General features: G+C 38.0%; 1 protein-coding gene across 1 annotated transcript in view; it reads right to left on the reverse strand.

Annotated features, from left to right (window-relative positions):
- The window catches only part of LOC149179181 (uncharacterized), a 30092-nt gene extending 23392 nt beyond the window's left edge, over positions 1 to 6700 (reverse strand). The window contains exons 1-2 of the mRNA XM_089420554.1: positions 6488 to 6700; positions 6241 to 6366 (exon numbers count right to left, since the gene is read on the reverse strand). Coding sequence (XP_089276680.1) covers positions 6241 to 6310 — 70 coding nt within the window. The 5' untranslated portion in view covers positions 6311 to 6366; positions 6488 to 6700. The remainder of the gene's footprint in view (positions 1 to 6240; positions 6367 to 6487) is intronic.
- Positions 6701 to 13036: the final 6336 nt, after the last annotated feature.

A 13036-nucleotide genomic window follows, 5' to 3' on the forward strand; every position in this document is an offset into this window, starting at 1 on the left:
GATGGTAGTGTTGAACACATCTGATTCTCTTGTAAGGCTTCCAAGTGTGATAAGAGTGAGCTCCCTGTCACCAATTACTTCTTTAATAGATAGGAGATCATTCTTGATCTCGGTAATCCTCATGAAGTAGGATTGGATGGATTCTCCTCTATCCATGTGATGTCTTTCAACTTGTTCTTGAGAAAGAGAACTTGATTTGAATCATTTACTTTGAACATCCCAACCAGCTTGTCATAGATCTCCTTAGATGTTTCCAAATCAGAAATATATGCAACCAAAGGCTTGTGAATAGAATCAACAATAATTTTCTTAGCTTTAACCTCACCGTTCTTGTACTTTGTTTGTGTAGCTATAGATGCATTTGAAGGAGGCTCCGCTATTCTTCCCTTGACATAGTCCATGGCATCATTTTCTTCCAATGTCAAATCTAGAGACATCTTCCATGCATGATAGTCGGATTTGTCCTTAAGCTTGTCCTCGGATTTGAAGTAGGATGTAGTCGTCATTGGGACTAGTTCCAAGTCCTTGTCCAACAACTTCCCTTAGTGATTTCTTTTCATCACTCTTGTTTGGGCTTTGTCAAACTGTGCCAATCACCTCGATTTTTGTGCCAATGAGTGCAGCCCTCAAAAATCGAAATTTTGCCCAAGAAAACACAGTGAACGTTGGTCAAAGGCACCCTGGTCAACGCTATCTTATTTTCCTGGAATTCGGCTAGCAAACAAACCCAGAAATTCGTCCTCATTTCACACGTGCAAAGTAGAGAAGGTTGTCTCCAAGCTATACGAATCGATCAAGAGAGGAGAGAGAGAGAGATATGTGATGAGATGAGTGATGAGAGTGGTCACTCCTATTTATATGCTTCGATGAGGGTGAGGAGACACATTTGTTGGACTTATGAGCCTACATTTGACTGAGGCCGACGTTGACAATTTGTGCATGAGAGAGAATAAGTTCAAAATCTCATTTCTGCTTGTCAGAATGAGATGATCTTTATATCAAAATTGGACCTTTCGAAAAGAGGGATCCAATGTAATAATCATCTCCATCATATGAGCTGTCCTAAGGTGGAATTTGGCCCTAGTTGCCAATTTTAACAAAAGGTCTACAATTGCTATGTAGACTTTCGAAAAGCATTTGACACAGTTCCAAGGGAGGCATTATTCCAAAGGCTCCAAAACATTAGCATATTCAAGACCCTTTTGGCAACCATTATGATATTGTACAAGTACCATAGGGGTAAAACAGGGATGCCCCCTTTCATTGACCCTCTTCTAGATCTATATTAACGAGTTGGATTCTTTCCTACATGAAAAATTGTCTTCTAGACCTATATGAGTTAGATTCTTTCCTACATAAGCATATTCAGGAGGGCTATTGTTGTCTTCTACACTAGGTGTTGATTTCGCTCATTTTTTGTCAACAACTTGCTCTTGTTGGCTTCCACCCCTGAGGACCTACAAAGACATATCGACACACTATCTAGATTTTGTGACCTTCAATAGTTAACAGTCAACCTAAGTAAACCCAAGGTTCGGTCTTCAATGCATTGAACAAATTTGCTACAGACTTACATTTCTACTAAAGTGTAGAGAATGAGATCACTATGGCTTACACCTACCTAGGGGTACAGTTCACATGGCCTCATTTTGGTATTCAATAGGCTCTCCAACCTCAAATTAGTAAAGGATATGGTTCCCTCACCCTCACTGAGAGACAATGTTTCCAGAGCATGTTTAGGACATCTCATCTAAAGACTAAATTTGTATGTTTTAGGACATCTCATTTAAACTTCACCTCATGCAAGCAATTATTAGACCCACAGTTGCTTATGGCTCAGAAGTCTAGGGAGCGAGCTTGTTACAAACATATGGGCCAGCTTGGAGAGAGTCCAAACCCTACCTCTCAGACGCATCATCTGTTGTAAGCAAACAATTCCACAGCCCATTATTCAAGCAGAGTTCAATGTCCACCCATTTTGCCTCGAGCTTACTTTCCATTTGGTTTTTCTTTCCTTCATAAAGTCAGATCTTTCAAAGACTCTACCACCATTAGGGAGAGGTACCCTTATCTTACTCATTGCTCCTTAGAGGTTCTTGCCTTAAATCCTCCCCTCCCCCCACTTAAGACGGGCTTGAGGTTGGTTCTCAGGGGCATCTCAACTTCTCCAATCACTAACTATCTCCCCATAGCACCTTCCCCATTCAAATTCTCCTTAACATGTTGAGCCATCTCTTACCAACTCAAGAGGCAATAAACCAAGCCATAAGAGAGGAGATCTACAAATTGTACATTCAAGTCACTTGGACCTCACCTCCAACAAGCTTGGGCCCGAAGATGTCCTACCTAAAGAACTTTTTGAACCTACAAGACAATATCATACTCTACCCCCTTACAAACATAGATACTGGATGCTCTTGCTCAAGATCCCATTAAAATTTGGGACAGTTCCAAGTTGTTTCTCGTATACTCCAAATAGAGATAGACCACCATATACCACAATCAAATAGGATCTGCCAAATGTGCCATCTGCAAGAGCTAGAAAAAGAGATGCACCTAAGTTTAGGTACCCCCTATACTATGAGATTAGACAATGTTATCACCACCTAAATAAAGATCCAAGAGGTATCCTCTCTACCATTTTTACGTACCAAAACCACCAATGCTTAGCCCTCTTCATCCGAGAGATTTTCAACCATAGATCTCAATGTCTACATATCATGCCCCGCCTTGGGATGACCAAGAAAATCATCTCATACTTTCAAAGTGATCCATCAGATCAAGACCGTAAGCAACGAGCTGAAGTTCAAGGTCCAAAAGGCAATAGAAGGATTAGATCTCATGTCTCTTCTCATCACCCCCCTCTAGGGGATCGATGAATACCTTCAAGACCAATGCAACGACGCACTAGAGGTACCAGCTCCAAACAATCCAGAGCAAGGTGCCTCCATCTCCTCCAATTACCTCCCAATTCCATAGGAGCAACCAAAGATCTATTTAAAGTTTCTTTCTTTCGACCTTGAATGCTAGGAATATCCCTTGCTCCTACATCCCCCCCAAGATCATACAATCAAACCCACCGTTAGTTCTTAGGGGCTTTGATAGCAAGCCAATGCCCATTTCACCTCCCTTGCCATTAGCCACCAAACTCAAGAGCCCTTGACATCTTATCTTCATCGCCAAATCTTCCTATCTCACTCATTCTTTCTTGGCACACTATTGATTATTTTTTATCGCACCACAGTATTTTATTTGCATGTCACAACAACACTACCACTTGTTTTCTTTCTTTCTTTATGTTATTTTTCAGCATTTGCTAGGCATTGCGCTTGCACTCCCACATTGAATTCAAACTAAATATACTTTTCTTCAATCCATTAACCTACTTTTGTGGTTATTTGTTGGGCACTAATAAAATTATCTTATCTTATTTTATCTTATCTAATCTAATCTAGTATACTTATCTTATCTACTCTTGTTGCAATTATGTCATCATTTGAGTGATTTTACAGACCCATCTTCTTGCTAGCTATCCAATTGAATGATTTTCTCTCCCAAGAGTAGAAGCTAAACTCTGTGCTTATCTCAATCTACCATGACCACAATGAGGGAGTCTTTGCATTCATCAAACTTCTTCATTTGCAATGGCCATAGTTTGGTATAGGTCTCAAGGTTCCTCTCCATATCTACCACCCTCTGGTCAAACATCTAAAGCTTCTCTTTTATGCATTTGTTCTCTTCTCAAAACTCAGCATTGTTGGCCTTTAAGTCTTCCAACCTTTCTTAGTTTGCTTTACCCATACTGAGAGGACTACAATATTCTCTTTAAAGTTCTAGCAACGGTATCACAGTCGAGGATGCAACTACTCTAATACCTTATCTCTGCCAAAGAAAGGACTTATAACCCACTCACTTCACCAACACAAGTCTTTTGTGGAATTTACTTTTCATCTTATTCTTCTACCCTATACAAGGATTTTTTTTCTCTTCTGTTCTTTTGATGGTTGTAAGACCTGCTCTCAATGTAACTTCTCCAAATTGATTCGTTGGCTCCTTTCCTACATAATCTGTACACAGGAAGCCAGATAACAATGCTATGGAAAACAATTCTTTAGTTGTAAGAATCTCTCCTTTTACCAATCGGTTCAACAATGAAGGAGCCCACTCTGCTTTTCGATCGCTAGCAAGGAAATAGACTTTTCTCTTTGCAACATACTAGTCCAACACTCACTTATGAATCGGTAAACAAGGCATGAATGTGAAAACATGTATTACTTTTTTTGCAGGGAGTTAACTACATTTTATACCTTTGTTACCTCTATACCTTCTGAAAGAGTTGCAGGATTGACTTCATAGTTTAAATTCTCATCTCAGAAGAGGGTATATTAATTTAACAACAAATTATTGCTTGCCAATGGCAGTCATCAAATATTGCATCTATCAATCCGATGGCTATGGATTCAACTTCCCCTAACAGAAATATATGTTTTTCTTGCATGAAAAAATTATATCTGACGCAACACCAAGAGAAAACAAAACAATCCGTTGAACCCTCTACCTGTAAAAGTATAATCTACTATAGTCGAAATATAATGCAGAAAATAAGGATTAGAATAAAACTGTGCATGCAACCTCAACACCTTAACCTCAAGGCTAATAACCCAACAATAACCTTCACAGGATGATCAATAAACAAATTGCTTCTGCTCAATCTCCTTCAGAATGGATCTTTACTTATGTGCATCACATTGACAAGAATGTCTTACATGTGTCCACCTTGACAAGAAAACTAGTCAAATCAATATCACGCATGAAACGAGAATCCATGGTTTTCTCAACTCAAATGTTCGAATCGATTACAAGCAGCAAATAACAATTCTCTCAATGATTTTCAGGCAATAAGATTTTCCAAGCAATGTGATAAGTCAACCACCAATACAATGAAACGACCTAGCAGCAATTCAACCATGCAAAACAGAAGTCCACCCAGGTAAGTGAATTGAGTAGCCCAGGTAATCCGAAATCGATCAACAACGCGTTGAGCCACCCAGGTAAGTGAAATTTGTTGAGCGACCCAGGTAAGTGAAATTAGAATCTGTGGAGAAGAAAAGGCCCAGTAAACAAGAATGACTCTGCAAGACAGTCGTGCAGCCTCCAAGGAACAAAAATAATGCCCAATGGCCTGTGAGCGATGAATTGCTGATGGAGAGTCAAATTTCAAGTGATTCTCAAGCAGAATCGAATGCTGCTGGAGAATCTCTAGTTGGGAATGGATTCTAATGCAATTTGTATAAACACACAAACAACAACTAAATGCAAAGCACTACTTCCGATAACTCCCACATACACTTTAACATGGCACAAAAAATTCAAACACACCGTAAACACAAGTTTAATCCTTGCAACCCAATTAGGAAAACTAACTTTGAATAGAGCCTCAGTTCTTATTTCAGTGATCTCTGGTACCCAGTGCTTGGCTCTCTATGCATCTTCCTCTTTTGGCTAGAGAAAAAAGCTATTTGAAAGCGAAAACAATAAAAGAAATGGAAGAAACAGGGAGAGTTGGGGTAAGTGGAAGGCCAGCTATCATGACCTTTTATTTCCCATTTCACAGATTTCTCATGTTCTATTTTTCTTATTTCATTTAATTCTCTTTTTATTCCTCTCCTTTTCTTTTGTTTTATTCAATTTTTACATTTACATTGCTTTCCTGGCTTTCATAATTTGCTACCAAGTCTTACAACCATTCACCGGTTCAGATCCATTTAAGATCATCACTGTAAACAGATTGATTAGCAACCCAAAATGTCTAATCCAGAATGCAATTTGATTCAGACCTCATCCCTAAACCCGTCTTACCAGTTTCAACAATTCCATTTGAGTCTAGTCAAACTTGACTGTTAGAAGAGCCAAAAGCAAAAAAAATATGTTAAAATGTACAGAATCTCAGAAGCAAAAAAATTATGTTAAAATGTACAGAATCCCAAAAGCAAAAAAATTATGTTAAAATGGCCCACTATGGAGAGCCAAAAAAGAACTTTAACTGTATTAGTAATCTATGTTAAAATGGCCCACTGTGAAGGGCCAATTGGATGATGTGGCAACAGTACTAAGGCCACCATTTTGGCCTTGCTGATCCAAAATAAAATTGTAATCAGTTTTGCAAAATTATCACTACGTAGGTTTTATTTTTTAAATGTAATTAAAGAGAAAACAACGCAATTGAAGCCATAATAATACCGCAATTCGAGTCGGTTAGCCACTCGTATAAAGATTTGTCATCCCTGAATAAAGCCCTGGGCTGCGCCATTTTCGCCCTTAAAGAAGAGGATCCACCCCTTGAGCAAACGAGCCAACAGGGTCAATCTGGCACAAAAGATAATAGAAAATATGCAGATGAGAATAACTCGGAATGCAAGAGAAGGGTTTTCTAATAAATTGAAAATCTTGTGCACTTGACCCCAAAAATCACGAAATGAACGCTTACCAATAGTAGAACTCTCGGGAAAACCAGAATCGGTAGAGAATTTAAACAACGGGCAGAGATTATACAAAACTTAACAGAGGCCAGGACAGGGACGTCGAGCAATTTACAGATCGTGGAAAGACCAAATGGCAGTGTAATAAGAAAAAAATATATAGTGGAGGCAAGTGAAGGAAATGAATGAGAGAACGGTAATGATTCGAACAAAATACGAAACTTTGAGGAAATGATTATTAAATAATCTGTCATTGCATATGTACGCCAATTACTTGTGAGATGGATTTTACCCACTTCAGCAACGTATTTACGTCATTAATGGCAATTCACTTTAGTAAGTTGTGTGGATTTGTGGCAATAGTAAGTTGTGTGGATTTGTGGCAAAGCATGGGCATGATAGGGAATGAAATTCGGGTAAATATGATGATATGAGGGTGGCGTAGGGGAATTATTAGGGAATCAAATTCAAAACCTCAGCGTGAATTAAGTTTTTATAGCCACATTGAAGGCAAATGTGATGATATGAGGGCACGGTGAGGGGATTACTCGGAATCAAATTCAATACCTCACTTTGAATCAAGTTTTTATAATCACATTAAAGGTAAAGTTTTTATAATCACATTAAAGGTAAGTATCCTAATATGAAAGTGGGGTAATGGTATGATTGAAGAAAAAAAATGTAAAATAGAAAGATATATATAGAAAGTGAGGTAAGGGAATTATTAAGAAATTAAAATCAAAATTCATTTTGAATTAAGTTTTTATAACCACACTAAAGGTTATAAAGCTTCTTGAATGAGGCTAAAGCTCCCTAAATAAGGCTAAAGCTCCCTAAATGAGTTTGGGCTCTTGTACCAAGGGCAATGACCCAACTATACCAAGTTGTTGCCTATGTTGTTGCACTCTACTGCCACTCCTTCTATCATTATTTGTTGCCATTGCTTTTGTCCATGTTGCCTCTTTGCTAATACTATCACTACTTCTAATGTATTACCTGCTCTTACTAGTGCTACTTCATTGTTACTCATGTTACCACTTCACCATTGTTGTTGTTGTTGTTGTCCACTGTCAATCATGCAACCACTGTTGTTATTATTGCCACATCAAATGTCATTGTCATATAGTTACTACCAAGTCAAATATTTTTGTCAAGTCATGTTGTTCCATGGGATCACTACCATATCATAGTTATTGCCATACGAAGAGTCATTGTCAAGGGTCATTGCTATACACCATATGTCATTTTCATAGATCCCTATCACATATGAAGATCACTTTCACACATCAAGAGCACGGTCATATACATTCGCACAATCACAAGTTCATACAATCTTGTTTAATGCCACAGTCACAGCATTATTGTTAAGAGATATAGCATCATTGTCAAAGGTTACTGTCAAGTTCATTGTATATCAAAGGTTACTGTCATATCAAGGTTCACTATCATGTACCAGGGACATTATCATGAAGATTAACGACATTGTCATGTAGATCAAGAGCATTGTAGCACCATCACTCTGAACTCCTCTACTAGCTAGCCAATCTAAATTATGAAATAAGAATTGTGCTCAACCCTAGCAACATCCTTGACACTCAATCTTCATTTTGTTGATGACTTTACTTTAAGTATCAAACATAGTTAGACCTGGAAATGACTGTTAAGACTGTTGAAGTTTTTGCTTTGTAGATGAGACCTTCCTTCAGAAATATAGTTGTCAATATGATGCCTTTCACCGTATATTAAAACCCTCATTAAAATTGTTACACTGACCTGGAATGAGCTTGGATATGTGGTTAAAGTATCTTTAGTACTTCTCTTGAGGTTATTGCACTTTAGACTTCAACAATCAAGAGTTTGTCTTTAGATTCTCTTCTTTTATTATTGTTTTACTTCTCAAGTTTTCTACAAGAGAAGAATGTAAAGTTTTGTGTAATAGATGGCAGATCAACAATCTTTGGGACGGATTCATGATATGTTTATAATGGTACTCAAATCATCCTATGTTTAGGGCTTAAAACATAGACTAGACCTTGCAAACATACAACTCGTGGTTCAAAAATGATTCCTTCAAATTTTGTCCTCTCAGGTTACACTGTCAAGAAACAAACTTGGACTTATGCATATACACATCAGCTTCAAGTGTTCATTTTAGACTTAGGGCTTTTATTTGCAAGATGAAATTGTTGTCAATTCTAGGCTACTATAGAAACATTGTTGCTACAAATTGTGGCAAACAAATTCTTTATTGTAGGTTGCATAGACCCTTGTTTACTTATGACACCAATGATTGGTGCACAGAAGTACTTATGTAGTTTATTGTCATGGCTCCACGAACTAAGATCTCAAGTCTGCAATATCCCAAACAAATACTATTGAAGAGACATTGATTTGCAATAGGCATTGTTGCTCCAAGTCTTCAAGTCACAGGCCATAAGTGTAGAAATTACACAGGTTTGAATTCTTCAGAAGGATGGGTTTCTTCCAAGTCTTATCTCCAATAGTTGTTGGGTTGAATCAATCACAAGATTTTCATAGAATTTTGCCCAAACAACTAGACCATATCACAAAAAAAATGCACAGAAAGCACTAATATGTGTGCCTAGAGAATAGTGCAAAAGACCTCCAGTGAATCCCATAATCATAGTCTAGAGAATATAAGTCATAACCCTAGACATAATTTTTTTCAACCTAGAAAATGTAAACCATAAACATTAGAACTTTGATTACTACACTTGGTCATTGCCTGAGAATGATAAGGCTCACAAGAAATTGAGCATTCGCTTGATAATTCGTTCTTTGTCCATATCACAATTTTACCCTAAGAGGGCTAAGAAAACTAGTTCCAAGAAGCATTGGTCATGTAACCTAAGTTCTCACACATCACATATGTTCCAGGTCTTATTTCAAGATGGGGTTCTCATCATTGGGTGCAGAGACAACGTATAAGCAAGGACATGAATTAGGGTTGATTTCTTTACACAGATTGAGCCTCATGTAAGCCTACAAAGGAGATTTTTTGGGCAGCGATAATAGATCCACCAAAATCACAGAAGATATAGTGCAATAGGAGCTAGTCGTAGAAAATGGAGGTTTCAGAATGCATTGCTCCAAATTTGTGTCATATCCAGATCGACCTACAAAAATACAAAAGGAACCAGCGAATCCAAAACCAGAAGAAAAGTATTCCAGAGAACCTTGCAAATATCCTTCTCGTCACTCCTCTAGACCACAGGTAAGAATAAGATATTTCATACAAAATATCTTCACTTTCTTAATCCACTTAAGGATGTAAACGCCTTTTATTTATATAGATTTGATGATCATCTTAGGAGAGTTAACCGACTAACTTTTGGAGGGAAGAACCCTTTTTTAAAATTTAAAGTTTCAACTAAAAATTCCCACAAAAATTGGACCACAAATTAATTTGGGTTGAGTTGATTTAGGGCCATAAATTAATCATTTAAAACAATATTTCCTTGGACCACTCCTTCAACAGATATTGTGTTTCCACATCATCAATGTGTTGAGGCTTTCAATCCTTTTATGCCACATCAATTAACCAACCACATCATCACACCTTTGGGGTTTTGGACCACTAGTTGGGTGCACGATCTTTGAATGAACATATCTCTCAAACCATGAAGGCTCGTGTGACACTCCACATATCAATAGAATCAACATGACAAGGAGAATCTAATGGCGATGGTCTCCAAAGAAAAATTAGTGAACTTCAAAAATCTCAACAAATGTGGGGTTTGCTCATCCTCCAAGGAAACCAAACCTTGGAGCTAGGGTTTCCTCACTACATCATCTCATTCATGCATATCAATATATTGAGGACATCAATGACAATATCCTGCACCCTCTTGACATCCTTCACTCACTTTGACATCAATGACAACATACTCAACAATCTTCCCCTTTCTCAATGATGTTAACATATCGATAATCTCCTAGCGTGTTGCATAAGCTCTCCTTGACTTCATGCTTCTTCTCTTTGTTTCTTTCCAGATCCCCTCCCCCCGCCTTTGAAATCAATGGAAAAGGGTGTTTGATGTGTCCTTGATGATATCTCCATTTGATATAGCTCCCCTTGACAATATGCTTACTTGTTGCATCATCTCGACAGGCTCCCCATGACTATGTGCTTTCTTTTTGCATCATATCTTCATTGCACCAACACGATCTGGAAGCGAAATTCATTGTGAAACATGATTTCACTTCCAGGTCGTGTTTGTCTTATCTTGTTGCCTAGTGAATGCTTTTCTTTCCTAGTTTTCTGAGGTTCGTGTTAAGTTGCTTCTACAATATCATGCAAAATGGACAAAGTTATGACATCAGCAGCACTCAACATTTGGTCTGAACAAAGGAGCAAATGTGTTGCAACTTATGTTGTCATAAGCATATGGGATTTTGTCTTGTCTTCCAGAAAATTTTCCTTTAGGGCTTTGATAAAACCCTCTATCGTTACTCTTGCTATATCCCCTGCAATCTCCAACTTTATGTCCAAAGTTAGAACATGCATAGCAATAACCATAAAATGTGCCTACATACCTGGGTGTATAGGGTGATGTTCTTCTAAAAGTGTATCTCTTTATAGAATATCCAAGGCTTTGTTGCTCTCCACTTCTAACTACTCTTCTATGACTTAGCATCTTGAATGCATCATCTTAACTTCTTGAGGCATTTGTCTTCCAGCTTTCGTTGTTGGTTGATTTGTGCAAAACTTTGACTTTGGGTTTCTCTTCATTTTTGGCATGAGGCTTCTTTTCTTCTTAGACATGTGGCTTCTCTTCATCTTTGGTATGAGGCTTATCTTCATGAGGGTTCTCTCCATCTACGTCGTTTGACATATATTCATCTTTGGACTCTTCATCCTTGCAACATGAGGACTCACCAACATATTCAAGACTTGTCTTGATAAGTGGCGATCTTTGGCAATTGAGAATGTCATAAAAGACCTATTAGCTCCTCAGTTTTTTATTCAGCTTGTATACTTCTACTATCAAGGTAATGATTTATTGTTCATGTTTCATGCAATCCTCTTCCTTCTGCTTCAACTGACTTCTCAAGACTTCCACAATCCTTTTGGCTTCTTCAAGTTCCCTCTTCAAGGAGGTGATTTTCTTGCCATGTTTTTTTATCCTACTTGTTCCATTTATCTGGCTTTTCCTTTTCCTTGAGCTGGCTTGTCAAGGTGTTGTCCATATTGTTTGCTTCTTGCAACATGTTTTTGAGGTGATCCACTTCCTTCTTTGCTTCATCAACTTCACGATCCTTTTATGGTGTTTATTGTTTCTTAATTTGATCTCGAAGTTGGATTATTTCAACTATGTACCATCTCCAGTTTCCATAATGCTTTGTATTCTTCTTCTTCAATTGTTCATGTTCTAAACTAAGATTATTATATAAAATCCTATTAAAATCCTTGTCTCGTTCCACTTTTTGAAGTCTGTCTTTGAGGGAATTGGCACCTTTGTGACCACCCCCTCCCACATTTACCCAAATTCACAAGCTTTCTAGGGTAAACATGAGATGAGTGTCACTATGACCTGACCCAACTTCCTAGTTTCAATTAAGGAAGTGGGACCTATAAATGAGACTTACTAAATTTCCTCAGGAACCACAAATCACTCAGAGGTTGAATAACCACCCGAGGTGACCAATCCTTGAGATGGAACCCAATTCTCTGACCTAGATCTATAACTGCACCCTTGAAACTACCTGCATGCAGTTGTGAGCCTCCAACCGCACTCACGAGCCTTGCTCCATGCGGTTATGACCTCGCATCTCTAGTCTTATGCCTGTAGTCCCGAGATATGAGCCATTTTTTAGGCTAGTCTCCAGACCACTTCCCAGAACTTCCTGTAGCTTTCCAGAATCATATTTCTCATAAATACAATGTTAATCATTCAAACTTGAAGCCAAAACTTGATCTAGACATGCCTAATCCACATCAGAAATTTCGTCAAACATACAGTAAACTTGTGAGCTACAGATCATGAATGCATATCTAAATATAAATCTCTGAAATTCATCTTAAAATCATCGAGAAGGTCTAAGCCATCTCTAGCTAGCTGCAATAGCACTTTCTAGTCCATACATTCCTCAACCAGTCATATATTCATCAAAACATGTCAAGATCCATAACTAAAATACATCATGTAACCAACATATAACCAGCATAGAAAACCATGGCAACTCAACCATAGTGATCACTACAAGTATACATGAATCATAGTAGAAAAATAACTTTTATTATTATATGAAAATACCAACCAAGTTAGGGACATACTTCTTAAGTAATGAAACATGGAAAACATAATGGACTTTCACTGTCGGAGGCAATGCAAGTATGTAGGCCATTGTCCAATCCTCTCAAGGATCTCAAAAGTCCCACAATACCAAGGTGCCAGCTTGGCACATGACTCAGTCCTCAAGGAGATCCTCTTAGTATTGATGCACAGGTCCACATGCTCCCCAACCTGAAACTCCTTAAATACCATGTGTTGATCTGCATAACTCTTTTACATGTCTTGTGTTGCCTTCAAACT

Source organism: Pinus tabuliformis, chromosome 4_1, assembly GCF_031772625.1.
Source record: "Pinus tabuliformis cultivar Carrire ecotype Pingquan chromosome 4_1, CPIR1, whole genome shotgun sequence".
Classification (NCBI taxonomy): Eukaryota; Viridiplantae; Streptophyta; class Pinopsida; order Pinales; family Pinaceae; genus Pinus; species Pinus tabuliformis.